This window comes from Chionomys nivalis, chromosome 8 (assembly GCF_950005125.1).
Source record: "Chionomys nivalis chromosome 8, mChiNiv1.1, whole genome shotgun sequence".
NCBI classification, from domain to species: domain Eukaryota; kingdom Metazoa; phylum Chordata; class Mammalia; order Rodentia; family Cricetidae; genus Chionomys; species Chionomys nivalis.
The window spans coordinates 87,901,571-87,929,273 of NC_080093.1; the positions used below are offsets into that span (position 1 = coordinate 87,901,571).

The 27,703-nt window shown below is 48.7% G+C and overlaps 1 protein-coding gene across 2 annotated transcripts in view; it reads left to right on the top strand.

Annotated features, from left to right (window-relative positions):
- The window catches only part of Trim66 (tripartite motif containing 66), a 44,112-nt gene extending 28,619 nt beyond the window's left edge, over positions 1–15,493 (top strand). For both annotated transcript variants that reach the window (XM_057779412.1, XM_057779410.1), the window contains 10 exons: positions 3,429–3,944; positions 4,092–4,284; positions 6,243–6,303; positions 6,718–6,892; positions 7,234–7,523; positions 7,632–7,758; positions 8,495–8,569; positions 8,763–8,915; positions 9,303–9,521; positions 10,454–15,493. In XM_057779412.1, coding sequence (XP_057635395.1) covers positions 3,429–3,944; positions 4,092–4,284; positions 6,243–6,303; positions 6,718–6,892; positions 7,234–7,523; positions 7,632–7,758; positions 8,495–8,569; positions 8,763–8,915; positions 9,303–9,521; positions 10,454–10,513 — 1,869 coding nt within the window. In that variant the 3' untranslated portion in view covers positions 10,514–15,493. The remainder of the gene's footprint in view (positions 1–3,428; positions 3,945–4,091; positions 4,285–6,242; positions 6,304–6,717; positions 6,893–7,233; positions 7,524–7,631; positions 7,759–8,494; positions 8,570–8,762; positions 8,916–9,302; positions 9,522–10,453) is intronic.
- The last annotated feature ends 12,210 nt before the right edge of the window (positions 15,494–27,703 follow it).

The window sequence follows — 27,703 nt, forward strand, 5'->3', positions numbered from 1 at the left end:
AAACACTTTGCCGGGAGCATTCGTTCATCCTTGCTCTATAGACTACTTAGAAAGTTAGAAAGTTTTTTACCAAAGATTACCAAGCAACACACAAAAAAGCATACTTTTCCACGGAAAGATTAATAAAAGGTGCTTAACCTGTCTATTTTTGAAAACTGAGAAGAAACATGGACCAAGGAAACATAAACTTCAAAAGCTGATAACTAATAAAGGAACAGGGTGGCGAGAGAGGAGAAAAAAACTGATAACACCAAAGAGAAGAAGAAGGTGAAGGTGACAAGAGACAGAAGGGGGTGGAAGGGGAGGGAGAGCAGCTGGGGGAAAGATGAAGACATTAATGTGCAGAGGACCAGACAGGGAGGACTGATGGAGTCGGTGGAGTCAGGCCCGGGCTGAGTGTGTCTGAAGGGCAGGCTGGAGAGAGAGCCCTCAGGTGGTTTGGGGTAAGACTCTGACAAGGTCCTCAGCAGCACAATGGCTGTGCAAACTCATCCAGAGAAACACAAGAGAAGAGAAAGAAATGGCACTATTTACATCACCTTATGTGTGCACAGAAAATCCAAAGCGAGTCTGCCAAGAAATCTGAGTGCAAGGTCAATCAACACAATCAATTGTATTTCTACGTACAATTAACAAAAAAAGAAAAAGTGTTAAAGATCATACTTTATGGAAACATTAAAAACTTAAAGATGACTTTCTGGGCCTCATTTGTTTCTAACAAAGGCCTCTGCAGCAAAACACTACAGTGGGTAGTCGGGGCTTACAGGGGCTGTAGTAGCAGACCAGATATTCTAAGTGTTGTCAGAGATCGCATCTTTTAACCTTCACAATAGCCTCTGAATGGTTACCGTGAGGGTTAACTGAGGCGGTATGTGTAAAGCCCCAGCAAATTGCTTTGCAAGTAATAAATTGTTACTAAACTTCAGCTCTCCAAAGTCAGTCATGATTTCAGGGTGAACTTGGAGTCAGTCGTGAGTGGAACCAAGCTGCTCTTTCTTCAGCCTGCATTTGTAGAATCACCAGTCCCACAGTATTGCTTCAGAATTTCAGTCAGCTCATTATGTCCTGTGCTCACCCAGACACTGCCTCTGGGCTTAGGAATAAAGTGGGTGAACAAATCAGACCAAAGTCTATGCTTTGATGGAGCTTAGTTTCATAGGGCAATAGCGTCTGATCGCTGTACCCTGGATGTGCATGAGGCTGAAAGCACTGGTGTTATGGGAGCATCAAGGGGGTGGTGTATGGCCTGCACTAGAGGATGAGAGAGCCTTTGTTGTGCGCGCACACACACGCAGACACACGCACACACACAAACACAAACACACAAGCATACAGACATACACACACATACACATACAAACACACATGTGTGCGCACACAAAAACATGCGCACACATACATTCACACAAATATGCGCACACAACCAAACACACATATAAACACACAAAACTTGCACACATATACATACACACTTAAGCTCCCACATGCACACATAGAAGCTCACAAACATGCATATACCCATATGCACACAAACACACATCCACACACAAGCACACAGATATGCACACGCATACACAAACACACATAGAAGCACACAGACATGCACACACATACACAAGCATACACACATACAAGCACACAGACACACACACACACACAAGCATACACACACATCCCCTACACACACACCCTGGCAGTGGGGAGCTGAGCTCTGAAGGGCAGGTGGAACAGGGCTGGATAAAGGAGAGTGTTGCACAGAGAAGGCGGACTCCCTGGACAGGGTGAGTGCTGCCAGCGGCATCTGACTTGTTGCAGCAGCTAAAGGCAGTGTCTGAAGGCCTGGGTCCTGGAGAATGGGGGTCTATTTTCTGACTTGTGACTGCTAAGGATGAGGGCAGGGCTCACCTGGGTCTTGGGAGTCTCTTCGGGATCTTTGCACTCACCCTGAAGAAAGTGAGCGCGCTGCAGGGTTTAAGGACAAGGCATGATGTGCTCTGATGTGTGTTTCCAGGTGTCTCTGGAGGAGACTGAGGAGGCCACTCTTCTTGTCTGAGGAGACAGGAGCACAGGTTACACTGTGGCAATGCCTGTAGAGAGGGATACAATGAGTGTATCTGAATTACAGGGCCTGCTGTTAGTTTGGGAGCAAGTTGGAGTGCCCCTATGATGCTCCCTCTAGCATCTGACTTACGAAGCAGAGTAACCAGGAATGTCATTTACAGGGAAGAAGGCCATTCTTTCTTTACTAGGGAATAGCTTTATTACCTCTATATTGAAACCCGAGAATGTACTGAAGTGTTTACTGCCCTCTGGAAATTTGAACACACGTGGGGGAAAGAGTGACAGATTTGGGACACTGATCTTGAAAGTTTAGAGCTTCATGCTATAGTGATTTCCCTTTGAATTTCAAAAGTGGACAAATTGGTATATATTCAATCTTTTTTTTTTCAAAAAGAAGGCTTATTAAAGTTCCAAATTCATGAAAATTAGACTTAAAATTAGTCTCCTGCCTTCTCTTCTCCATCATTCTGGAAAACTGTACAATCAGTGACCGAAATCACCCATGTCCTCATCTCCTTAAGCTCCATCTTCTCAGGAGCCCGGGTAGAAGGATTTCTGCTTGGAAGAGTCTCACCCCATCTGATGACCGCACCTGCTGGGGCCATGCTAGGATTGCTCTGGAGATCCCTTCCTGTGGTCTGGAGTGACTTTGTCATGTATACCAGGGCTAGAAAAGACTTTCTACTACCTTGATGATATCCATTAGTCAATGCTAGTACAAGCTGCAAGCTTGCTGCAGGGTCTGGGATTGAGCTGGGTTCTCCTGGACAGAATGGAGATCCCCTGGAACCTCGGCAAGCTTTCAAGGGAACAGCTCTGGAGTAGGTCACAGTTTGAGGTATTCATAACTTCTGGCCAGTTTTATATAGGAAAGTATCCCGTAATATCTCCTAAAGGGAAGGAAGGGAAGCCACAGACAGTATTAGGCAAGGCTGGAAATGTGAGATTAGAAAGTCTGACTCATGCTTTGCTTAAGTACAGGACTAGGGCATGTGTGGACCTCAGGTCAGGTGGTAGGTTCTTTCCTTCTCTCGTTCTGTCTCTCTTGCATATATATGAAAAAATATATATGCAAATATATATGTCTATATATTTATATATATAAGCAAGACACACACACATATACACATACACACACAGACCTACAGACACACACACACACCATACCTTAGCTTGCACTTCTGTATTGTAACCTAGTAGCTTCCTTGGTGTGGGAATTGAGACAGGGCTTCATAAGCTGCCTTAGCTCTCGGTGGCAGCCCCCAAATACAGGCAAATGGAATCTCAGAGCTCTTGTGGAACGGGTCTCGCCTCCCTTCCTACACTCCCAGTTGACAGTCCAACTCTCTCCATGCCCCTTTCTGCAGCACTCCTCGGTGAGCATCATGGGCTTTTCCAACACTCTGGAGATGGAGTTGTCATCTGCCAGGCTGGCGAGGACCATAGAGCCACAGATCCATAGGGTGAGCAGCCTGACAGCCGGCCCCACCCACACAATCCCGAACCTGCTGAGTGGCCCACCACAGACCGTGTCCAGCCTGATGAGCGTCTCAAGCCACGCCGTGCCGAGCCCAGCCAGTCACCTGCAACCCGTGCCAAACCTTGTGCGCGGCTCATTCCAGTCCTTGCCCAACCTGAGGGGCGATTGTTCCCAGGCCATTACAAGCCTGGCAAGCAACCACTCACAGGCTGGGCCCAGCCTAATGTCCGGACACACCCAGGCTGCGCCGAGTCTGGCCACATGTCCTCTGCAGGGCATGCCTCCGGTTTCTGACACACATCTGGAGACGAGATCAGCTTCCAGTCCTGGCTCTGGCCAAACTGCCGAGAGCCTGGGCCCCAAGGATGGGGCTGAGTCCTTTATGGGGAATGCCCAGTGTAAGGTAGGTCTTGAGAAAGTGACATTCAGCTTTTGCTTATGGTGAAGCAAAAGGTTGGCCACTGGCAGCCTCAGCTTAGCCTCAGCTCAGCAGTTTTGCTGTTGGCTAGAATGTCTGACTTGGTTCTCGTTGACCTTTCACCTTTGACAGATGGAAAGTGAGGATAGCTCTCGCTTCACAGACTCAGCAGGAAAAGGCCCCACAGCCTCCAGTCTGGATGTTCCCAAGGATTTGGCTATTCCCTCAGAACTGGAGGAGCCAATTAACCTTTCTGTGAAAAAACCTTTCCTGGCACCAGTGACCAACACATCTACTGCTCTACAACAGTACCAGCGGCCAAAAGGTGAGTCTTGTTTGCTGTTGGCCACAGATGCAAGCAGGTGAGGTGGAGGCAGGCGGGTGGGCTCAGCTTGGGGGATGCTGCTTATGAGGCTGGATTTGCTTCTGTCCCTTGGAAGTGATATACACGCTTCTGCTTCCCTAACCATGGGCAGCACTGATCTTCCCCATAGAAGGCATCCTGGTGAGTCTGACTTTATATTGTAGGCACACTTGAAGAAATCACTCCAAAAGACCTAGCCTTGGTAAAAAAAAATGTGTGGTATGTCTGTTGGAGATAGTTAGGACATCAACTCTGTCCTTTGTGAAATGGCTGTCTGTCACTGCCCCAGTAAATGGTACTCACCAAACTACTGCACAGAGTAGGGGACAAACACTACAGAGAAATCACTTAGCCCCTTACTCTGTAACCGCACGATTTTCCATGTGCTTAGCCATCATGTAGAGTTGTGCAATGCCTCGTAACAAAGGGGATTTGGACCACTGGAGATAGGCTCCCAGTTTCTTCTTAAGGAGTGGGCTTTTTTCCTTCTACCACATGGGTTCTGTGGGTTGAATTCAGGATGTCAGACTTGGCGGCAAGAACCTCTACCCACGGCCGGGTGGTGGCAGCGCATGCCTTTAATCCCAGCACTCGGGAGGTAGAGGCAGGCGGATCTCCGTGAGTTCGAGGCCAGTCTGGTCTACAAGAGCTAGTTCCAGGACAGGAACCAAAAAGCTATGGAGAAACCCTGTCTCGAAAAATCCAAAAAAAAAAAAAAAAAAAAGAACCTCTACCCACTGAGCTATCTTGCCAGTCCACCAATATTCTGTCTTTTTTTTATTAAAAATTTCCACCTCCTCCCGTTTCCCTCCCCCTCCCCCCCAGTTTCCCTCACCCTCCCTCTCCAGTCCAAAGAGCAGTCAGGGCTCCCTGCCCTGTGGGAAGTCCAAGGTCCTCCCCGCTCCATCTAGGTCTAGGAAGGTGAGCATCCAAACAGACTAGACTCCCACAAAGCCAGTACATGGAGTAGAATCAAAACCCAGTGCCATTGTCCTTGGCTTCTCAGTCAGCCCTCATTGTCAGCCACGTTCAGAGAGTTCAGTTTGATCACATGCTCCATCAGTCCCTGTCCAGCTGGCCTTGGTGAGCTCCCATTAGATCAGCCCTGCCGTCTCATTGGGTGGATGCACCCCTCGAGGTCCTGACTTCCTTGCTCATGTTCTCCCTCCTTCTGCTCTTCATTTGGATCTTGGGAACTCAGTCCCAATATTCTGTCTTAAGGTGCTTTGTTTCAGTGCTGATCAGCGGTTTGTTCCATCTGATAAAGGATGGTCAAGAAGTTAGAGTCAAACACTGACCACCTAGGATTTTTTCAGGTGTGGTGTTATTGAGTATTTTGAAACGGATCAGCCTATTCTGTAGGCACTTACTACATACAGGAACAATGATACCACAAAATGGACTGTTTTCTCAGTTTTTTCTTTATACCGACAGTCCTTATTACATAAGTAAATTACCTTCTATCTTATGCAATTGAATCAAAATTTTAGGCCTAGGTTTCCCAAGGAAAGTGTATAGTCCAGTGCTAATAAGTGGGCGTTCCTGTCTGTGCCTTGCCCCTCTCCCTGCCGTCTGGGTTGACTGTGCTGTGCAGAGGTTCTGGCCCCAGGGGTGACTGCAGAAAACGCCAGGAGGTGGCACGAGTGTGTTGGAAACTGGTTATTTCTGAGCCCTGAGAAGAGGGCTCTCAGTGCCTCACCCAGCTCTTAATTCTCGGCAGGCTGTGCTATCTTTGCCAAAAAGATGGCGGCTTTCAGCATCTCTCTGGAAGGAGATCTGTAGTAGGATTGTCACCACCAGGAATGGGCACACTTGGTGACAACTGTGTGGCTGATGTACGACCAAAAGTCCAAGTAACAGAAATAAGCAGATGGTCTAAGTGTATGTCACAGCTGTTTATCTTTTGTCTTTTGTCTTAGAATATGAGAATTTTGAACAAGGAACCCTAGAGCCGGATACAAAAGAGAATCCAAGCATCAGGTAATGACTCTGGGCCAACCTTCTTACCCTCACCTTCCTGGCCTGAGAGGCTGGCACAGGAAGTAATCCTGTAGAACCAGAAGCAGAAATTTGTCTATACCTGCCGTTACCACCTGCTTGAGCCTCAAGTTGGATCCATGTGGTTTAAGGGAGCGTTCCAGGCACCGTTAGACAAGCACTCTGTGTGTGGCAGTCCTTGCTCTTCAGGGAGCCCTCCTTTGACTACCGGTGGTGGCAAGGGTCTTTGCAGGGTTTGACAGGGTTGAATGGGTTGATCTTGGCAAGAGCAGAAATGTGGACCTATACAGAGTTAACTGGGGAGGCCGCTCATTTGTGGGATCATGAAGGAGCCTAACTTAGAGATGGAGCCATTTAGGGCTCCTGACGAGACCCAGGGTGTGTCTCTTGCCACAGAGCCATCAGTAGTGAGCCCAAGATCCCTTACGTGCGACTGGAGCGGCTCAAGATCTGCGCGGCCTCATCAGGAGAGATGCCCGTGTTTAAGCTGAAGCCGCAGAAGAACAGGCAGGACGGGAGTTTCCTTCTGGTGATTGAGTGTGGCGCCGAGTCCTCCAGCATGTCCATTAAGGTACCACTTGGCTCTGCTTGGTCCAGGCTATGAGTTTCTTGTTTTTCTTTGCTGCTGCTGGAATATTCTTATTGCTTCTCGGCCTTTTGGCTAAGACCAAGTGTAGAATATCCATGAGGGCCTTTTGTGAACGTCGTTGGGACGTAGCTTGTCCTCTGCTGCATGGGATCAGGGAGATATGGCAGAGTGGTTGAGCTGGGACTTGGCTGGCTTGTGGTCCCGGGGTGAGAGGCCTTCACAGTGAGTGCTCAGTCTCTGTGGCTCTCCCCCCACCCACCCCATCCCTGTCAAGCATTTGTCAGTACTGTGCCCCGACCGCTCAGACTCCCTTCTTTCCCAAGGTCAGCCAGAACAGCCTGCCTGATGCCACCCAGGGCCCAGGGCTGGGGGGAAGAAAGGTCACTGTCACATCTCTGGCTGGGCAGCGGCCACTGGAGGTGGACAGTGCATCTTCTGAAGAGCAGAGACTCGTTCCCCGAACTCTTGGAGCCAAGAAGTGCACCCCAGCCCCCATCGAGAATGAGGACTTCTGTGCTGTGTGCCTCAACGGTGGGGAGCTGCTGTGCTGTGACCGCTGCCCCAAAGTGTATCACCTTTCCTGCCATGTGCCAGCCTTGCTCAGCTTCCCGGGGTGAGTCGTGATCCTGGCCAGGCCCCAGCTCCCCCTTTTCCTTACCTGTCTTGGGCAGAGGGCCAGGGGAGGCTGCTGGGTTCTGATACGACCTCATCTGCTGCGCAGGGGAGAGTGGGTGTGCACCCTGTGCCGCAGCCTGCTGCAGCCTGAGATGGAGTATGACTGCGAGAATGCCCGCTATAGCCAGCCCGGAGTGCGGCCACCTCCCGGCCTGAGCGTGTATGACCAGAAGGTAGGGAAGGGTTCTGGGAAGAGAGTTTCTTGTGTGAGGCAGATCCTTGTGCCTACAGAAGCTGAGGTTTTTCCAGGGGGATGACAAGCCTTTTTGGGGGGTGGCTTTTGTTAGTCAGCTGTGACATTGTTGTAACAAAATACCTGAGAAAATCCACTAAAGCGGAAGGGGGTTATTTAGACTCGTGGTTTCGTCCCATGGTCACTTGGCGTCCTTGTCCCCAGGTCTGTGGCAAGGCAGAAACAGTACAGTAGGGAGCATGGGGAGAGTAGAGCTTCCCTTATGGTCTCCAGGGACAGTATATACCCTGTGAGGGAGTGGCCCAGATGACCTACTTCCTCCCTCTCTCCTCTACTCCTTAAAAGTCTCACCCACTACCCCCACTCCAGAAGAGAACTGATCCCCCTGTGAGGCCAGAGCTTTCATGGTTAAGTCACCCTGCAAGGGCCCCACCTCTGAGCTTCTGCCCTGGGACCAAGTCTTCAATGCAGGAACTTCAGGCTCTGAGCGGCGGCGAGGGAGGCATTTAAGGCTGCGCCATGGCCATGCCTGATGACTTGGCCTGTGGGAATCTATGTGATTGTCCCCAGGAGTTTCCCTTTGGCCTGAGAGCCCAAGCTGCCTTCTTAGGGTGGCTGACACCCTTGAGGTCAGAGCCACTTACCAGGGTGACCATCTTTAGTTCTCACTGAGGTGGGCAGAACAGTGTGCCGTTTGCCATTTGTGCTTTCTGCAGAAGTGTGAGAAGCTGGTCCTGTCTCTGTGCTGCAACAGCCTCAGCCTGCCCTTCCACGAACCAGTCAGCCCTCTGGTAAGGAGGCCCCATGCTTCTGTCTGCTGCGCTCCTTTCTGCTTAGGGGACCCCTAGGGGTCACGGCCACTCCAGCTTCCTGCCCTCCCTCGCACCTGCTGACACCAGACTTGACTTAGCAAGCCTCTTCTCCATCCCTACTTTTATTCCTCCTCCTCCTTCATCTCCTCCTCCCCTTCTCTCCCTCCCCAAGGCCAGGCATTATTACCAGATTATCAAGAGGCCCATGGACCTATCGATTATCCGGAGGAGGCTGCAAAAGAAGGACCCAGCTCACTATACCACTCCAGAGGAAGTAGTATCCGACGTGCGCCTCATGTTCTGGAACTGTGCTAAGTTCAATTATGTATGTTAGTCTTGTTTTCTGTTTTGCAGTGACCCTGAGATGGTCATGGCTGGGGATGGATGTGGGCAAGGGCATCTGGGAGCAGAGAGAGTTCTGGGATTGGCTATGGTTTAAAAGCCCTCTCCCAAATGTGGGCCCTAAGCTTGAACTCGGAAGGATGGGAGGAGGCCAACTGTGGGTATCTACTGAGAATTCTTCTACTTTATGAACTGCCACCAAACGGGTTACCTTGGGCCCCAGGAGAATATGCCAAGCTCCAGGTATCTCAAGATGAGAGTCCAAGATGGGCCAATCAGGCTTGTGTTCCCTGTGTCCCTTTTGACGGAGGAGCGTAGAGGAGATGGCCTGGAAGAAACAGGCTGAACCATTACTGTCTCCCCTCATCAGCCCGACTCGGAGGTTGCGGAGGCTGGTCGCTGTCTGGAAGTGTTCTTTGAGGGCTGGCTAAAGGAGATCTATCCAGACAAATGCTTTGCCCAGTCCCAGCAAGAGGATTCAGACTCTGAGGACGTATCCGGCGAGAGTGGCTGTTCCACCCCTCAGGGCTTCCCGTGGCCTCCCTACATGCAGGAAGGCATCCAGCCCAAGAGGCGGCGGCGGCACATGGTAAAGAGCGGCTGCCAGCCAGTGGGCAAGGTGGGTGGGTGGGTGGTGGCACTGGCAAGGGGCACCTGAGCAGCCAGCGCCGAGTGCTAGATGGAGTCATGTTGATGAAACTTTACTCTCAACCCCTTAGTGTATGAGAAAAGTAGGGTGGTGTGGAGAGCACCAGCCCCAGGTATTAGTGAAGCCTGACATTCGGAGGGGCTGTGTGCCTGCCAGGGGTCCTCTAGCAAGTTCAAGGCTGTAGGGTGAAGAAGGTGTCCTGACCCCTCAGCTCAGAACTGTTATGCTATGCCTGCAATGCCCATAGAAAGAGAGCCACCTGATACCAGTGCCTGAGTCCTGCCTGGGCCAGAGGGAGGAAAGAAGGGACCCTTTAAACTCCTGGATAGGAAGGAAGCAGCAGGCTGGCTTGCAGCAGACACTTCTAGGACCTTCTGGCTCTCTCGTCTGTGTAGATCTGAGAGATCAGTCTCCCTCCTTCCTTCCCTCCCTTGTGTCCCTCCCTCCTTGTCCCCCTCTTCCTTCCCTCTCTCCTTCCTTCAATCCCTCTTTCCATCTTTCCTTTTTAAAATAGTGTCTTACTCTGTAGCCAAGGCTGGGTCGGAACTAACTCTAGAAACCAGTCTGGTCCTAAGCTTGTGACAGTCCCCCTACCTCTTCCTCCCAAGTGCTAGGATTACCTGTGCGTGACACTGCTTGCAGCCATTCTGTTAAACTCCCTGAAATGTGCTGCTGGCCTCCTGTGCCAAGGTCTGCCAGAAACCCCTGGTTATCTACAACACTTGGTACATGGTACGTAGGGCCCTTGGTGAGCTCTGCTGTTGTTTTTCCAGGGAGGACTACATCGGCTCTGGGGAACCCCAATCCTGACCCTGGTCACCTTCAGTTTAATAAATCCAAATTTGAGTATTCCAATTTTTCTTTTCTCTCAGGAGAATGAAAAGACAAAGAAAATGTCGTTTCGTCTGGCCAATAGCATCTCGCAGGTGTGAGAGCCGGAAGGAGGCGGGCACGCTGGTGGCCGAAGTCCCACCTTCTCGCCCATCCCTCCCCACCCTTCAGCTTTTCCTCTCCAGAGTGTGGCTGAGAGATGAGCCTTGTTGAGCGGGTCGCGCTCCCTTCACCATTTGCATCTCTAGCATTTATCTGGGAGCCATAGTGCATCCCCCATAAAGAAATTCCAGGAGAACAGGGAAGAGGGAGGTGTTCCTCATTCCATGCCTCTTGCGGCTCAGAAGGACCTGGCCAACTCCGCTCACCTCTCAGGAGCCAGGGCTCGGGAGCACCGCACTGTGTGTGTCTGAACTCCTGGTTTAGAAGCGGGTACACGAAAGGAGGCGAGGTTTGGATGTATGGCAGGTGTGTGACCCCTGTCCCAGCACAGCCAAAGACTGTCACTGTTTGCCTTTGCGTCCTGTTGGGACAGAGGCATCTGCCACTGGCAGAATAGTGGAGGCTTCTCGAGGCCTCAATTGGTGCCTATTTGGGTTCTAACGGTTTTCAGGGTATTTGCTTCCCACGCCCCCTTTCCCGAGTAGGAGTTAGGTGGTCACTGTGAAGTGCTATGTGTGGCTGGCACTCTCGCCTGAGTTAGGTGGCTGTGCAGAGACCGGATTTCACTCACACTCAGACGGTGCCAGCTTCAGAGTCTCTCCCTCTGTGTCCTGACTCTTGGCCAGTAGCACTTGAGAAGCTACCTTCTCAGAAGTGGCTACTATGTATGTCAGCGGTTCTTCCTTGATCGCCTCTGTCCTACATCTGCATCTTGGGTTTTACTTGGGAGAAGTGAGGTGGCGTCGGCTGCTGGTACAGGTTCCCTAGCCAGAACAGCCCGCAGCCAGTGTGGTGTGCGGGGCCTCGTCTCCTGCCCAAGTTCTACTTCTCTACTTTCTCTCACAACCAAAGATCAGAACTGTGACCTCGCTGCTCGCAGCCCAGAAGCAGGCAACATACGGTCACCCTTTTTTGTTGGAGCCTGGAGAAGACGGTGGTGACGGATGGGACTCATTCCTGGGCTAAGGGCAGAAAAGGGGGATATTGAGAGATGAGGAACCAGCATCCTTTAGTGACCCCAAGGTAACTCTAGAGTTGCAGTTTTCACAGAATGCAGGAAGGTGTTCCGGAAGCCCTGGGAATAGAGCTGTGTACTGTAGATCCTCTGTAGATGGATCTCCACGGTGTTGGCAGGGCGTCTGAGAAGAAGCACCTGAGAAATCTACAGGCCCAGGCTCCTGCCTAGACAGGGCTTGGTTGAGGAAGGACCTGTTGATTATATTGCTGGTGGAGATGGCATCTTAGTAGCCTGGTGTCCGAGGCGCAGCATGGCTGATTTCAGGGGACTTTTAGACCGTGGCTTTGGTTTTGCGAAAGTTTAAGGAAGTGATTATTCATAAGGCTTTTTTATTTTTTTTATTTTATTTTTTAAGGCTTTTTTATTTTTATTTTTTCATTTATTTATTTATTTTTGCTGGGAAGCAAGGTTCTTTTCACCAGAAAGCTTTTCTTCTCTCCCTGTCAGTCAACAAAAGCACTCAGTCCCTTCTGCACTTGACTGCGGAAAGCGTCACTTCCAAGCCCCGCCCACTGCCTTGTCTTTCAGCTGTGCGGCCAAGCTCTCTTCAGTAGATGGGCTTCCATTCCTGCTGTCTGGCTCCAGGCAGCTGAATCTTCTTCAGTTCGTTTCTAGCCAGGTAACCTTTGAACACAGGCTTTTCTCCTTATGTTCACAAGATCTTTGTTGGGCTCTTCTATTTCTCTTTGGATTTTGCATCTTTTTCTCTGATTGGCCTGGTGAGTTTCCTTCTTTTCGTACGTCTCTAATTTCTGCTTTGGGGATCTTTCCTTTTGTGGCCTATATTCCATACTTCACGGTGTTTGGCCCTGGAAAGCCACTGAACACTGTGATAGCCTGAAACCTAACAGCCTTTCCTGGATCAGCTGTAGACTGTGCCCGTGACATGGAAACGCATGGTTCAAAGCCTCGCTTTCCCTCTCCTGGCGCAGCTTGTCGCTTGTGTCCTGTCAGAACAAGGATCAGCTTCTGGGCCCAGGGATCTTGCGAATGTGGTCGGCAGTCCTCCGTTCTCTTCCCACTACAGAGCCCCTCTGTGCTGAGAGGCTCCCTCTGGGCCTGGGAGCAGGGCAGTTAGGAAAGAGGGATGACTTTTCCTTCAAGGAGGTGAGGCCCTGGTCCACCATTCCTTCCCCACACTGTCTAGCCCATGAAATTTCCCCTGGAACCAAGTTTTTAAAGTCATCTTAAATTTTTTTTGCATGAAAAAAAAAAAAACCCAAACCCAAACCGGAAGTTTAAGGAAATTAAAACAAAACCAAACACTTGTTCACTAAGCGAGTTTTGCTCTTTGGCTCGTCAACATTTTCACTGGATCCTGCAGTGACTCATTCCCATGTGGTCCCATGGTCAGCTAAGCGCTTTGGTCCTGGGCAAAGTCATGCCATGGAATTGCAGCGAGTTCTGGCTGTTACACTGCAGTGTGCGGCCCTAGAAGACGAGAGACTTCTTCCTGGCTGTGCTGAGAGACGCAGCAGTAAGATGGCTTCAGGGGGCGCACGGGGATTTTAGTGCAAACGTTGGTGCGGGAGGGACTTGAAAAGCATCCTATCTCAGAGTATGGCAGGTTGATCTTCCTGGATTCAGTAACGGGTACCTGTCTGCTGTAGGGACCTTGCTGAACGGCGGCCACCAGGCCCTCTTTGGATATCGCTCCATGGGTGACATTGTTGAAATGCAGTGAGCGTTGGCTTCCTGTCCTAGTTTTGGCACAGGTCTTTGTATGCCTCTTAATATGCCGGCCCCTCTTTGTAGCTGTCTCTGCTCCGTTCCCACTCTTAACACCCTGGTCACTATTAAACTGAGCTGAGTCTTCGCTTCTGGGCCTCCTCTTCTCCAGCCCCACTCCCTGCTGTGCATGGTCCCTTCTCCATGACTGTGTCCCTCTCCCTTCTCCCAGACTTTCCTTCTTCTCCGGGATTTCCTCCTCTTCCCAGCGTGAACCCAGGGCCCATCACATAGGTTCCTATCAGCATCTTAGACTTTCCTAACTCCCCAGCTTCTACGGTCTCCATTTTTCACGTCAGCCTGCTTTCTCTTCCTTTTTGACTTCTAAGCATGGTGGACTCAGAACCACATCCTCAGTATTGATTGGGAATCCTTGAACTTGTATTACTCTTCTTTCTGATGTACACCCTTCATCTTTGCTGTCAGCCAATGACTGAACTTACCATCTGCTTCATTGAAGAGAGCTCCCGAGGCGAGGGCTTCTTGCCTGCCGCTTCTCTTCCTGTTGATTAGTGTGTGTGTGTCCTGTCTCACTTCCTTCCCTGGACTTCTAGTTCTGTGTTCTCTGAGCCCCGATACGTCCTCCAAGGCTCTGTTTTTTCCCTCTGGGCTCTGCAGGCTCTCTCCTTTGTTTCCCTCTACACAGCCTACCAAAGTTATTTCAAGATTAAAACAAGAATGTCACATCTGTGTCATAGACCACTTTCCCTATCTATCATTTTTATTTTTAAAATAAACTGTTTGGCTGGACGTGGTGACATACATCTTTAATCCCAGCACTTGGGAGGCAGAGCCTGGAGGATCTCTGGGAGTTCAGCCTGGTCTATAGAGTGAGTGCCAGGCCAGCCAGGGCTACACAGTGAGACCCTGTCTCAAAACACAAACAACAAAAAGAATATTTTTCTTTGATTCTTCTTCATCTCCGGTCCTCTGTTGATTTTCACAAGAGGCACCAGTGACCACGCAGTTGCCAAATGCAATAAATGCTTCTCATTTCCCAGCTGTCTGGAGCCCTGCACAGCCCCTCCCTTGGCCCACCCTTCCCTTCGCACACCATGCCCTTCACTCCTCTTTCAGGACAGTCCAGGTTGCTGCACCATCTTTATCTCAGCCACAACGGCTAAGCTTGTTTGAGACCTAGATGGAGGGATGTGCCTGGCTGTCGCCATTTTCTCCTCTCCAGGGTCTGGGTAAGCAAGCAGAATCATAGCTGCCCCCAATTCCTCCTCTCTGGCTTTCAACCCATTCTTCCTGGGTTTGCTTCTCCTCTGGTGAGTTCAGGAGCGTCATGAGCATCTGCAGAGAGTTCTGCATCTGTGAGTCCTCCCCTCTTGCTCCCAGGAGCGCATAGAGAGATGGCCAATTTGCTAAGAGCCCCATTGTGTCAGCCTAAGTGAGGGCTCAATTTTGCAGCATGCGATCTGCCATCTGGCTCAACTAAATTCCCACACTGATGGACAGCTCACCAGTGTGATACTTACCAGTTGGAACCTGCCTCAGTCAGCAGGGAGCCGAGGATCATGGGAAGGCAAGCTTTCAGGCTTGATTCAGGGCTGCAGCCAGGAAGAGTCCTGGCAGGGTGGGGGTGTGTCGTGATGACCTTCCGAGGGAGGGGAGACTGGGAAGTGCCGTGGTTCCTCTAGCTCAGCTAGACCCCTCGGGTAGGTCTTTCTTGATCATCCCCCCATCTGCTTACTTCAGATGCTACCGGGGCTTCCGATGGTAGCTGCTTTCTTGGAGGTACTGTAGAAGGACATCTGACTTGAGAGTCTGAGAACCTCCATTTTGGCATTGTAAATGAGGGGCCGTGTGACCTGGGGTACAGTTCCCTCATCTATAAAGTTAGGGACTGCTCAGATTCCACAGCTCGACAACTATGGTTCTGACTCTGGAGCCCAGTCCACAGAGGAGCTCGGGTGTGGGGAGCCAGCTAGAGAAGTTCCGACCAACAGGGTGACAAACTCTACTGATCGAACCGCACTGCGTTGAAGGAAGTCTTCACTGGTGGTGCTGCTTCTTGTGCCGTATGCCCACACCTCAGGCTGTACATTTCGCCGGTGTCTGGACATGTTTCTCCTGTATCTTTCCGAGACATGGCCAGTTGATCCAAAGGGGCTAGGGGCAGGGTAGGGGCAGAAGGAAGGAACTTAAGGGGAAGCATAATTGATTTTAAATGGACCCACACATTCAGAATCAAATAAAACATAGCACTTTCCTTTCCCAGCAATTCTGTCCTAGAGTGGTTTTTAGTGGAAATCGTTGAACCTGCTGCATATCCTTTTGGATCCTGGATTCCAACATCAGTAAGGGCATGAGCTAAGGAAGGCCTTCTCACTGCATGAGTGCAGCCTCCTCCTCAAAATGCAGGCAGCAGGCCCGATGTAGTTAGGGAAACACATTCATGAGAACCCACTTCTCATTGACAGGCAAAAACACTTCAGGAAAGTACACCTATAATTCCAGCACCAGAGAAGCTGAGGCAGGAGGATTGCCCTTGTAGGTTGGGTTGGGCAACATAGTGAGACCTTGTCTCAAAACAAACACTAAACCAAACACCTCCTCCAAAACCAAGCAATCCTCCAAGCTGAATAAATATGTAAACAGGAACAAGGTGAAGCTTCTTGACACAGTGGCGGGCCTCACTGCCGTCTCTCTCTGCTCATGCTGCACTAAGTGGCTAGCAGTTTGCTGGGGATAGTTTGTAGTGAATGTCAAGATTCCTATTTATTGGGCTGAACTCTCAACCTTCATGCTAATTAATTTTTGTCAACTCGACACAAACTAGAGTCACTTGGGAAGAAGAACCTGAATTGCGGAATTTTCTCCATCAGATTGTCCTATGGACATGTATGTCTGTGGGCCGTTTACTTGATTAAGGACTGAATTGGGAGGGTCCTAACCTATCGTGAGCAAGTAGTCCTGGGTTCTATGAGAAGGCCAGCTGAACAAGCAGGTGGAAGAAGCCAGCGTTCCTCCATGATTTCTACCTCTACTTTGAGCTCCTGCCCGTGCTCTGCTCAGTGATGGGCCGTGGGAGGGAAATTTAAGCCACACGAACCCTTCCCTCCACAGGCTGGTATCACAGCAACAGAAAGCCAATGGAGGCAGCCCCTTTCCTACTTTGGTGGATTCCCCACCTCGGGAATCGTGGGTGGCACAGCCTACTCTTCCCTGCAGAAACTCATAGAGGGACTGGAAGGTGTCTCACTGGGCACAGTGCTGGCTGTGTAAGCACAAGGACCCGGGTTCGAATCCCAGAACCCATGGAAAGCTGGGCTTGGTAACCTGTTTGTGTTATCTCAGTGCTGAGAGAGGGTGGGGTAGATACAGGAGGATTCCTGGAGCCCACCGGCCAGCCAACCTTCCAGAACTGGTGAGCTCCAGGTTCACCTAGTGACCTTGTCACCAAAACGAAACATGGAGTGTAACTGAGGAAGACACCAACTGTTGACCTGTCTGGTCTCCACATACCTACATCCACGTGAACACATCCAGGCACACACACACACACACACACACTCAGAGGGGTGGGGAGGAGAGGGAAAGAACGAGCACAAAACACCTCAGAATCTTGATTTCCAAACATCTCTTCAATCTGCTGGTCATGATTCAAGGAGGAAATGAGGATCTGGAAACGTGGCTCAGTGGTTCACGGTTCGTACTACTCTTCCACGGGACTGAGTTCCAGTTCCCAGCAGCCACCACCCTGCTGCTCGCAACCTCCTGAAACTCCAGCTCCAGGGTGGGGTGTAGCTGTGGGAGGTGGGGTTTCCATGGCAGCAGCAGAGGATGAAGCACTGGGTGCTGGTGGCGGTGATGGTTCCGTCAGCAGACCAGCTCTATGCGTGACTCCAGGAACTGTTTCTCACCTGGATGGAGTACCGAGATTAACTCTGACCCTTCTGATCGGTGAGCCACCTAAAAAGTCCTTTTAGTAAATCTAAATCCACTTTCTGTTTAATTAGTAAGCATTGGCTTCTGTACCTTGTAACTAATCACCCTGGTGCAGAAGTCCTGAGAGTCTGGTAAGTCATGAACCCCCTCCTCTGAGCCCCAGACCTATCCACGCCATGACAGCTGGTCATGAACCCCCTCCTCTGAGCCCCAGACCTATCCACGCCATGACAGCTGGTCATGAACCCCTCCTCTGAGTCCCAGAACTATCTATGCTATGACAACTGGTCATGAACCCCTCCTCTGAGCCCCAGACCTATCCACGCCATGACAGCTGGTCATGAACCCCTCCTCTGAGCCCCAGACCTAGCCATGCTATGACAGCTGGCCGCTCACTTGGATGTCCCAGTGTCACCTGATGTCACCTGACACACTAGCCCTCCCTTTTAACATACTCTTCCTCTGATGTCGTTTTAGCCAGGCAAGGGGGAGGAAAGTATGAGTGTGGTATCAGGTGAGCCCAAAAGTCTCATGATCATGGGTTTTAATGCTCCAGGTGAGGCCTGTAGATCTCCGCCCTTCCTCTCCCAGCTGTGGAAGAGCCTGGCACACTTTCTTTTCCTGTGCTGTTGCCTGTGTTTTGTCCTCATGTCATGGTTGGTGTTCTCTAGGTCCCCGGGACACTGAGCCTTTGCTCCCTGATACCATGGTTCCATGGCTTCTATCTCTCTTCTGCCCCAGTACACAGACCTCTGCCTCCATGCCTGGCCTGGGGATTATTTTATGTAATGAGCATAGTTAAGCAAGAGAGAACTTTTCAGAGACTATAAAAAGTCCCGAGAAACAATAAATAAAGATAGACAAGGGCCAGCGAGATGACCTGTGAGTGAGGTGCTTGTCCCGAGTTCAGTTCTGGACTCATGGCAGAAAGAGCTGCTCCCAAAAGCTGTCCTCTGACCCACAAGCATGCTATGACAAGTATGGATCCCTCCACGGAATGAATGTAGTTAGAAATGGGAAACACAAGCCAGAGCGGTGGTGCATGCCTGTATTCCCAGGGCGGTGGCACATGCCCGTATTCTCAGGGCGGTGGTGCATGCCTGTATTCCCAGGGCGGTGGCACACACCCGTATTCCCAGGACGCGCCCGTATTCCCAGAGCGGTGGTGCACGCCCGTATTCTCAGGGTGGTGGCACATGCCCGTATTCCCAGGGCGGTGGTGCACGCCTGTATTCCCAGGGCGGTGGCACACACCCGTATTCCCAGGACGCGCCCGTATTCCCAGAGCGGTGGTGCACGCCCGTATTCCCAGGGTGGTGGCACATGCCCGTATTCCCAGGGTGGTAGCACATGCCCGTATTCCCAGGGTGGTGGTGCATGCCTGTATTCCCACGGTGGCGGCACACGCCCGTATTCCCAGCATCCAGGAAGCAGAGGCAGGAGGGGATTGCTGTAAGTCTAAGGCCAGTCTCAGTTTCAAGTGAATTAAAAGATTATTTAAAGCTACATGGTAAGATCCTGTCTCTCTCAAAAAATTTTTAAAAGGCCTAATTAAATGTCTATAAGCCACACAATTACATTAAACACACTGATTGTTAAGGTTGGGGTGGTAGAAAATGCCCTTAATCCTAACACCAGGGATGCAGAGACAGGTACATCTCTTGAGTTCAAGGTCAGCCTGGTCTATACAATGAGTGTCAGGACAACCAGGGCTATGTAAAAAGATTCTGTCTCAAAAATACAAAACCAAAACCAAAACAAAACCAAGAACAAGCAAAATCAATTATTAAGAAACTAAACCCTAGTGTAAACTGAATTACTTCTAACCCAATTGAAACAAAATTTAAAAAAAAAATCTTAAATTTTTGAAATAAAAACTAATTACTACTGGCTATAAGCACATTTTCATTTTTTTTTTTTGTGTTGTGAGCCTCTGGGATTAAGAACGGACAGCTTGTAACTGGACTCTAGTGGCCACCTTCCAATTGTAGCAGAGACTCCTTGCTAATTAATGCTACTATCCATCATCATCGGCATCATCATCATCACCACCAGCACCACCATCACCACTGCTACCACAATCATTATCACCATCATCATCATTACCACCACAATCATAACCATCACCACCACCACCATCACCATTACCATCACAACCACTACCATCATCCTCACCATTACCCTCACCATTACCATCACCATTACCACCATCATCACCACCACCACCACCATCACCATTACCATCACAACCACTACCATCATCCTCACCATTACCCTCACCATTACCATCACCATTACCATCACCATTACCACCACCATCACCGTCACCATTACCATCACAACCACCATCATCATCTTAAACATTTTTTTTTAATGGAGGATCTCACTATGTAACCTTGGCTGGCATGGGACTCACTATGTAGATCAGGCTAGCCTGGAATTCATAGAGATCTGTCTGCCTCTGCCTCCTAAGTACTGGTATGAAAGGCATGCACCACCATTCCTGGTTATGTCTTCTTAATTTCAGTCATAACCTTCCTCTCAGATTCTCCACCCCTATGACTGGATAGTATATTTTGAGTAAGTTTTAGCCAGTCAGTTATGAGAAGCCATGAGGGGTCCTCTCCAGGATGTGTTTCATGTGGACTTGCCTGTCCTTCAGGTCCTCCTCACCCATCCTAAGAACACTAACACATAGCCTCACTCGTGCTCACCCTGAGACTTCCACACTAGGCCTGGACCCCAAAGGCATTCAGTCACTTTAGCATCATGATACACAAAGTCTTGGCAGAAACGAATGTCACCCCTCCCTGTGTGCGTGTGTAAGACAACAGATTTCATACATATTTATTTGCTTTTGAGGGACAGAGTTTCTCTGTGTAATCCTGGCTGTCCTAGAACATCACTCTGTAGACCACACTGGTCTCAAACTCAGAGACCCACCTGTTTCTGCCTCCCAAGCCCACCATGGCCCAGCATGATTTCCCATATTTTAATCTCAACAAAAAAATGAATTGACAACAAGCTAACATGGAGAGTCTCCCTCTGAGCGATAATCATAAGCAACAGCAGAACTCAGAGTGGCGCTCTGATGAGGACTGGGGCAGGATGAGGCATGAAGTGGTATAGAAGGCTGAATAGCCGTCTTTTAGTATATGCATTGCTGTTGAAGTGAGGAGAGGAACCCTGAAGAGCATGTCTGAGAACTTTCTAGAAGGAGTGCAAGATCTGAGATGTAGAATATAACACACTGACTAAGAAGCATAAGAAACAGACAGGGCGGCCAGGCAGTGGTGGCGCACGCCTTTAATCCCAGCACTCGGGAGGCAGAGGCAGGCGGATCTCTGTGAGTTCGAGGCCAGCCTGGTCTATAAGAGTTAGTTCCAGGACAGGAACCAAAAGCTTCGGAGAAACGCTGTCTCGAAAAAAAAAAAAAAAAAGAAACAGACAGGGCATCGAAATCATAGAGCACGGAAGGCAAAAGGAACAGCTCTGACATACACCAGAAGGGAGACATGAGCTTTTCAACATTCTAGTGTTCCCCCCTTTCAAGAGCCTGGGTTTGTACTGCTTCACGACTTTTGGTTTAGATGTGTTTATGAGACTTGATCTGGCCCCGGAAGCACATGTGGAAACCAGGTATTTCATCTGTGGGATGAAAATACTTGATTTTTGAGTTTCCGTTTGTTTTCTCTTTCCCAGCGGAGGTATGAGAAAGGGCATATTGCTATAACACTGCCTGATGTTTGAGTAGTCTGCTATGCTGTGCTGGTATATGGAGACTATCTGCTTTGGAGTATTGCCTATATCTCTGGCATATTTTGCATAGTGAGGACTTCTGTTAAGTCTGTGAGAATTGAGGGGTATCTATTAGCATAGCATAAACTAACCTACAACACAAGGCAATTTGACTTTCTTTGGGAGTGGGGGAAAATCAATAACAAAACCCTAAGATCCAAGGTACTGGCTTTGGTGACTGCCAAGATGGTGGCTCAAGCTACGCAGTGGAGAAACATCTGGTACAAGTATGGTCTGTGCTAACCTGAAAGGCAGGCCGTATATTTAATAAATTTGAACACTGGGAGAGAAGAGGGGAAATTAAGATTTACTTCTATTACTCAATATTACTATGTTACTCAATATTCTGCTTATCAAGGCATGAGTTCAGAAAAGGATTACCTTGCCTTCAAGCAGGATTGAGAGAAAACAGAGTAGGGTTTGACAGTGGAGCTGCCTTTCGTCCCCAGTCCTGAAAAATAAAATCGAGGAAGTCCGAATAGTGAAGGTGTGTTAAAATTCAGCCTTGAGATGAGTGTGGACATACTACCCTTTGCTGAAGCATTGAATGCCTTAAAGCACTTCAGGGAACATGTAAAATCAGAGCATAGTGCCCTCTAAATCTTTTAGATGGAAATGGCTTTCCCACCAAAGCCTGTGGACTGGGAAGAGGAGAGGGAAAGAGGTGTGGTGTAACTTTTGGCATGGATGCTGCCTGGGTAGAAGGCAGGTGGTAGAAGATGGACAAGGTTTTTGTTTGAAGAGCGAGCGGTTTGCTTCCAGAGGAGAGCTGACCTGGGACTAACAGAGCAGTAACTGTTCAGGACTTCAAGTAGCTCTTGATGACAAGAAAGGACTGAGAAAATGGCCCCTCTCCCAAAGCAGCTCATTCTCCCACCCTCATTATTAGCTGGGGCACTAAGAAAGGGAGAGCCTCTTAGAAGACAGAACCAAGGGTCAAGCAGCCAGGAAACAGAGGAGATTCGCTCAGGGCCAGGGTCTCCCAGAAGTGAGGAATTCTTGCCACGTACTAGGAGCTTTTGAAACGGATCTTGCTGGGCTTCTGAAGTGTTCTGGCCAGTGCCTCCTGAGTACACCAGTCCTCCTCCCTTCTCTGTATCGTGTGGGACATTACATTAGTTTCTTTTCTTTTCTGTTTTTTTAAACAATGTTTCTTTTAAAGACTTATTTATATAGATGGTTGTGAGCCAATATGTGGTTGCTGGGAATTGAACTCAGGACCTTTGGAAGAGCAGGCAATGCTCTTAACCTCTGAACTATTTCTCCAGCCCCTCTTCTCTTCTCTTCTCTTCTCTTCTCTTCTCTTCTCTTCTCTTCTCTTCTCTTCTCTTCTCTTCTCTTCTCTTCTCTTCTCTTCTCTTCTCTTCTCTCCTCTCCTCTCCTCTCCTCTCCCCTCCCCTCCCCTCCCCTCCCCTCCCCTCCCCTCCCCTCCCCTCCCCTCCCCTCCCCTCCCCTCCCCTCCCCTCTCTCCCTCCCTCCCTTCCTTCCTTCCTTTCCTTCTTCCTTTCTTTTTTATTTTTCAAGACAGGGTTTCTCTTTAGCTTTGGAGCCTGTCCTGGAACTAGTTCTTGTAGTTCGGGCTGGTCTCGAACTCACAGAGACCCGCCTGTCTCTGCCTCCCGAGTGCTGGGATTAAAGGTGTGCCCCACCACCGCCCAGCTTTACAGTAGTTTCTTAAAACAGTTTTTACATTTTATTTTTTACTTTATGTGTATATGTGTTTTTCCTGCATGTATGTGTGTGCACTCTGTGCATGCCTGGGATTCTCAGAGGTCAGAACAGGGCATCGGATCCCTTGGAACTGGAATCTGGAAGGTCGTGGGATGTGGGAACTAAACTCTAGTCCTCTGCAAGACCAACAACTGCTCTTAACCACTAAGCCATCTCCTCATTCTCAATATTGGTTTCTTTTTGTTGTGATAAATGCTATGACCAATAGCAAGTTAAGGGAGAATTGATTTGGCTTATAGCTCCAGGGAATTAAGAGCCCATCATGGTGGGGGAGGCAGGCAGCAGGCAGTGGGAGCAGAAGGCTGAGAAATTCTGTCTTCAACCACACAGAGAAGACAGAGCAAGCAAGTGGAACTGGAAATTTATGAACTCTGAAGGCCTGTCCCCAGTGACATACTTCCTCCAGCAAGGCTGCACCTCCTGAAAAGTCCATAACCTCCCCAAACACCACCACCAACTGGGAACCAAGTGTTCAAATACATGTGCTATGGGGGACCCTGTTCATTCAAACCGTCACGGGTGGTTTTCTTTGCTCTATATTCTACCTTTCCAAACAAGGCATTTATTACACTCTTATTGTGTGTGTGTGTGTGCGCGCATGTACACTCATACAAATGTCATGTATGTGAAGGTCAGAGAACAGCTTACAGGAATTGGTTCTCTCCTTCTATGTGGGTCCCAGGAGTTGAGCTCAGGGCTCAGACTTGGCAACAGGTGCTTCAATGTGCTGAGCTGTTATCCAGTCCCTGCCTTTCAAAATCTTTACTGGTTGTCCAGAATGGTCGTTAAGATGTTTTTTTTTTTTTTCAATTTCAATTTCAATTTTTAATTTTCTTTTGGGAGAGAGGTTGCAAGGTGGAGTGGGGGAGGATATGGAAAGACTGGGAATTGAGTGGGATTGGGGTGCATAATGTGAAATTCCCAAGAATCAATAAAGTGTTGTGTTAAAAAATCTTAACTCATCTTTCAAAAACCAGCTCCTTTCTTACCCCTTCTAGAATCTCTCCTTGTTATATCAGAGAAAATCTCAATCTATCAGTTTCTCTTTCCCTTCCTCTCTCCCTCCCTCATTCCTTCCGGCGGTCTGTTCCTCCCTCCTTCCCTGCCTCATGGGTATCATGGAGATAAACTCCCCATTCCCACCCTACAAAAGAATGATAGACATGAAAGGTGTCAAATGCCTCACTCATCACTGACCCCCGACTTATTTCCCGATGCCCAGAGCCCTCCCCCACGGCTTCCCACACCATCCTCCCTGCCTCAGCTCCAGCCTCCTCAGGGAGCTTTCCCACACTCTCAGGGAGACCCAAGCCTTCTCCCACCATCCACTTCTCACCCGTTTTCTTTAGCCATTCTCTTCTTCCCTGCCACCCTTCATGGGTGTAGGATCCCTTGAGAGCAGAAACCTTGCCTCGATTCTAGAAGAGTGCCTATAGTTGCTCAGCAAATATTTGAATAAATTAATGTGTAAACGCATAACTCCGTTCTTGTCATCCAACTTCTGGTTGCGCTGGGCACTCAAAAGTCTTGAGAAGGCCGGGCGGTGGTGGCGCACGCCTTTAATCCCAGCACTTGGGAGGCAGAGGCAGGCGGATCTCTGTGAGTTCGAGACCAGCCTGGTCTACAAGAGCTAGTTCCAGGACAGGCTCCAAAAACCACAGAGAAACCCTGTCTCGAAAAGCCAAAAAAAAAAAAAAAAAAAAAAAAAAGTCTTGAGAAAAACTTGATCAAGGCGCCATCATGAGTTAATGGTAGTGCTGGGCTAGAACTCAGCCTCGTGACACAGGAGTCTTGTAGTCTCTCCTTCCAAAATGTCTGAGCTTAGACAACAGGGAAGTGCGACAAAGTTCAAAGCCCTGTTGCAGTGTGATGGCAGCCCCGTAGGTGGCGCCCACGGCGCTTTCTTCGCTCCTTGGGAAAGCAAGCAACCCTCGATAGGGTATTTATAGGGAGAAACTAACGAGAAACAGGGCATCTGCATAGTCTTAAATTGGCTCTCTACAGCTGTTTATTGGTTTTGAGGGACGAAAAATTACAGCGTGAATGAATCAGGTACCACCTTGGCTGTGTGATCTTTACTGTTGAGGACCAGGCGGACACATGTGCATCCAGATGTGGTACCCTGAGGAAGATGTGGTGTTCCCTACACAGATCTGAATCTGACCACAGAACACCATCAGGGAAACAAGACTGTATTAAACGAGGGCAGGAGACAGGGCTTGGATTCTTTTTAAAAAACGTTTTATTTTTATTATTTTCAGTTGTGTGCTTGTGTGTGTATGCATGTCCAAGGGTGTGTATGTGTGTGTGTAACACACGCTGGAGGGGGCTGGAGGCCTTGGATCTCTCTGCAGTAACCGGCTGGGAATTGAACTCTGGTTCTCTGGAAGAGCAGAACATACTCTTAGCTACAGAGTTCTTTCTTTTATTCAAATTATCCCTGTTGGAAAATAGTTTCAGCCAGAGAAGGATAGAGTTTTGTCAACTTGACACAAACTAGTCACCCAGAGAAAACGGAGCCTGAGTTGAGGAACTGCCTCTATCAGATTGGCCTGAGTGCTGGGGTATTTTCTTGATTAATGATTGGTGTGGGAGCGGTCTAGCCTATGGGGGGTGTGGTACCACCCCTGGGCATGCAGTCCTGGGTTGTATAAGAAGTCAAGCAGTGGAGAGCGAGGTGGTAGCCAGCATTCCTCTGTAGTCTCTGCTTTGGCACCTGCCCTGACTCCCCTCAGGGATGGGACCATGACAGGCTAACATGAGCAAAATATATCTTTCCTTCTCAAACTGTTTTTGGATAGTGTTTATCACTGCAATTGAAAGCAAATTAATATATCAACTAAATGCAATATCTGATTCCAGACTGGCCCTGTGATGGAGGAGGAAAATGACCCTAAAGAATGTTATTGGGTCAACTGATGGAAAAATGATTCTTTCCTCCATTGTCTTTGCACCGCGACCAACTGACAACAAATGCACGGATCACCTCTAGGTTCTCTCTGACTGATTTGTGTGTCTGACTTGTGCCAACATGATCCAGCCCTGACTACTATAGTTCTATAGTTACTTGTGGATTTGAGAAGTGTGAATCCTCCAGTTTGCTGCCTCTACTTCCTCTTCTTCTTTCTCTTCTTTCTCCTCCTCCTTTTCTGTGCCTGCTCTGGTCTCATTTCATTTTCATATGGACTTTAGGATCAGACACCAATTTCAGCAGAAAGAGACTAAAGATTTAGATAGCAGCGCTTTGTCTTTGTGGCTCTCCTCAGGGAGCGTCACCATCTGACCTGCATATGCCCCATGCCAGGACCCAGTGAGCACTAACCTGAATCTCATAGCTTTCATCTGATAAAGAAGACTGGGCCAGACGTTCAAAGCTGGTCAGAGAGACAGAGTTTATGGACGAATATTTATTTCACTTTGAACTGTGAGGAAAAGGTTCCATTTTGTTTGTATACTAGAAGTGGAAAGACTGACAGAGACTGCTAAAGCCTACTAAAAATAAAAAATATTCCATTAGGAAAAACATTACATTTTGAATTATACATTTTCCAAACACAAGTCCTATTTAAAAATCTTAATAAAAAAAACAATGACCTAAACACCTCTGAATTTGTTACAACAGAAAAATTGAGTGATTTGTGATATAAAGGTTCAAGTATACATTGTTGTTTTGTTTTTGTGTACTGCTGGAGGTAGAAAAGTACTTACCGGTGTGCTAAAATATTTAAAGAAAAGATAAAATTTATTAGTAAATAAATTAATAAATAATAATAAAGATTAATTAATGCATAAATCAGCTGGGTTTGGTTTACAATCTCAAGGACACCTGGAGGGCCTTATATACATATAAGGCTGTTCAAGGACAGCCTTATAGTGTGAGGTCAGTCTGGACTATAGGAGATTTCATCCCAAATAAATAAAACAAGAGTGAAAACTAACACACACACACAGATACACACACACACACACACACACACACGCTCTCATGTGATGTAGGTGGGTCTTATATCTATCTGTTGCTTTCATTGGTTAATTAATAAAGAACTGTTGGCCTGATAGGTCAGAACATAGGTAGGTGGGAAAGACAGAACAGAATGCTGGGAGGAAGAAGGCAGTGAGGCAGACACCATGGAGCCAGCCGCCAGGTCAGACATGCTGAATCTTTCCCGGTAAGCCACCACCTCATGGTGCTACACAGATTATTAGAAATGGGTTAATCAAGATGTGAGAGTTAGCCAATAAGAGGCTAGAAACTAATGGGGCAGGCACTGTTTAAATGAATACAATTTGTGTGTTGTTATTTCGGGTGTAAAGCTAGCCATGCAGGAGCCGGGCGGGACAAAAAGCAGGCCTGCCTGCGCTCCTTCTACACTCATACACACTTTTAAAACAATAACACAAATCAACCAGTTCTTGACTTAAGAAAACAGAAGTCTATCTCTCCATATACCACCTGGATTTGTGTCAACTTGACACAAGCTGGAGTCATTAGAGAGGAAGAAGCCTCAGTTGAGGAAATGCCTCCATGAGATCCAGATGTAAGGCATTCCCCACAGCCCCAGACAGAGTTTCACTGTGTTGCTTTGGTGCCTGTCCTGGAACTAGCTCTTGTAGACCAGGCTGGTCTTGAACTCACAGAGATTCACCTGCCTCTTCCTCCTGAGTGCTGGGATTAAAAAGTGCACCACCACTACCTGGCAGCTGCAAGTTAGTTCTTAGTTAGTGATCAGTGTGGGAGGGCTCCGTTCACTGTGGGTGGGGCCATCCCTGGTCTGGTGGTTCTGGTCCTGTAAGAAAGCAGGCTGATTTGTTTGTCATAGCCAGAACCTGGAAACAACCTAAATGCCCCTTGATTGAAGAATGGATGAGGAAAATGTGGTACATGTATACAATGGAGTACTACACAGCAGAATAAAATAACGACACCTTGAATTTTGCAGGAAAATGGATGGAGTTAGAA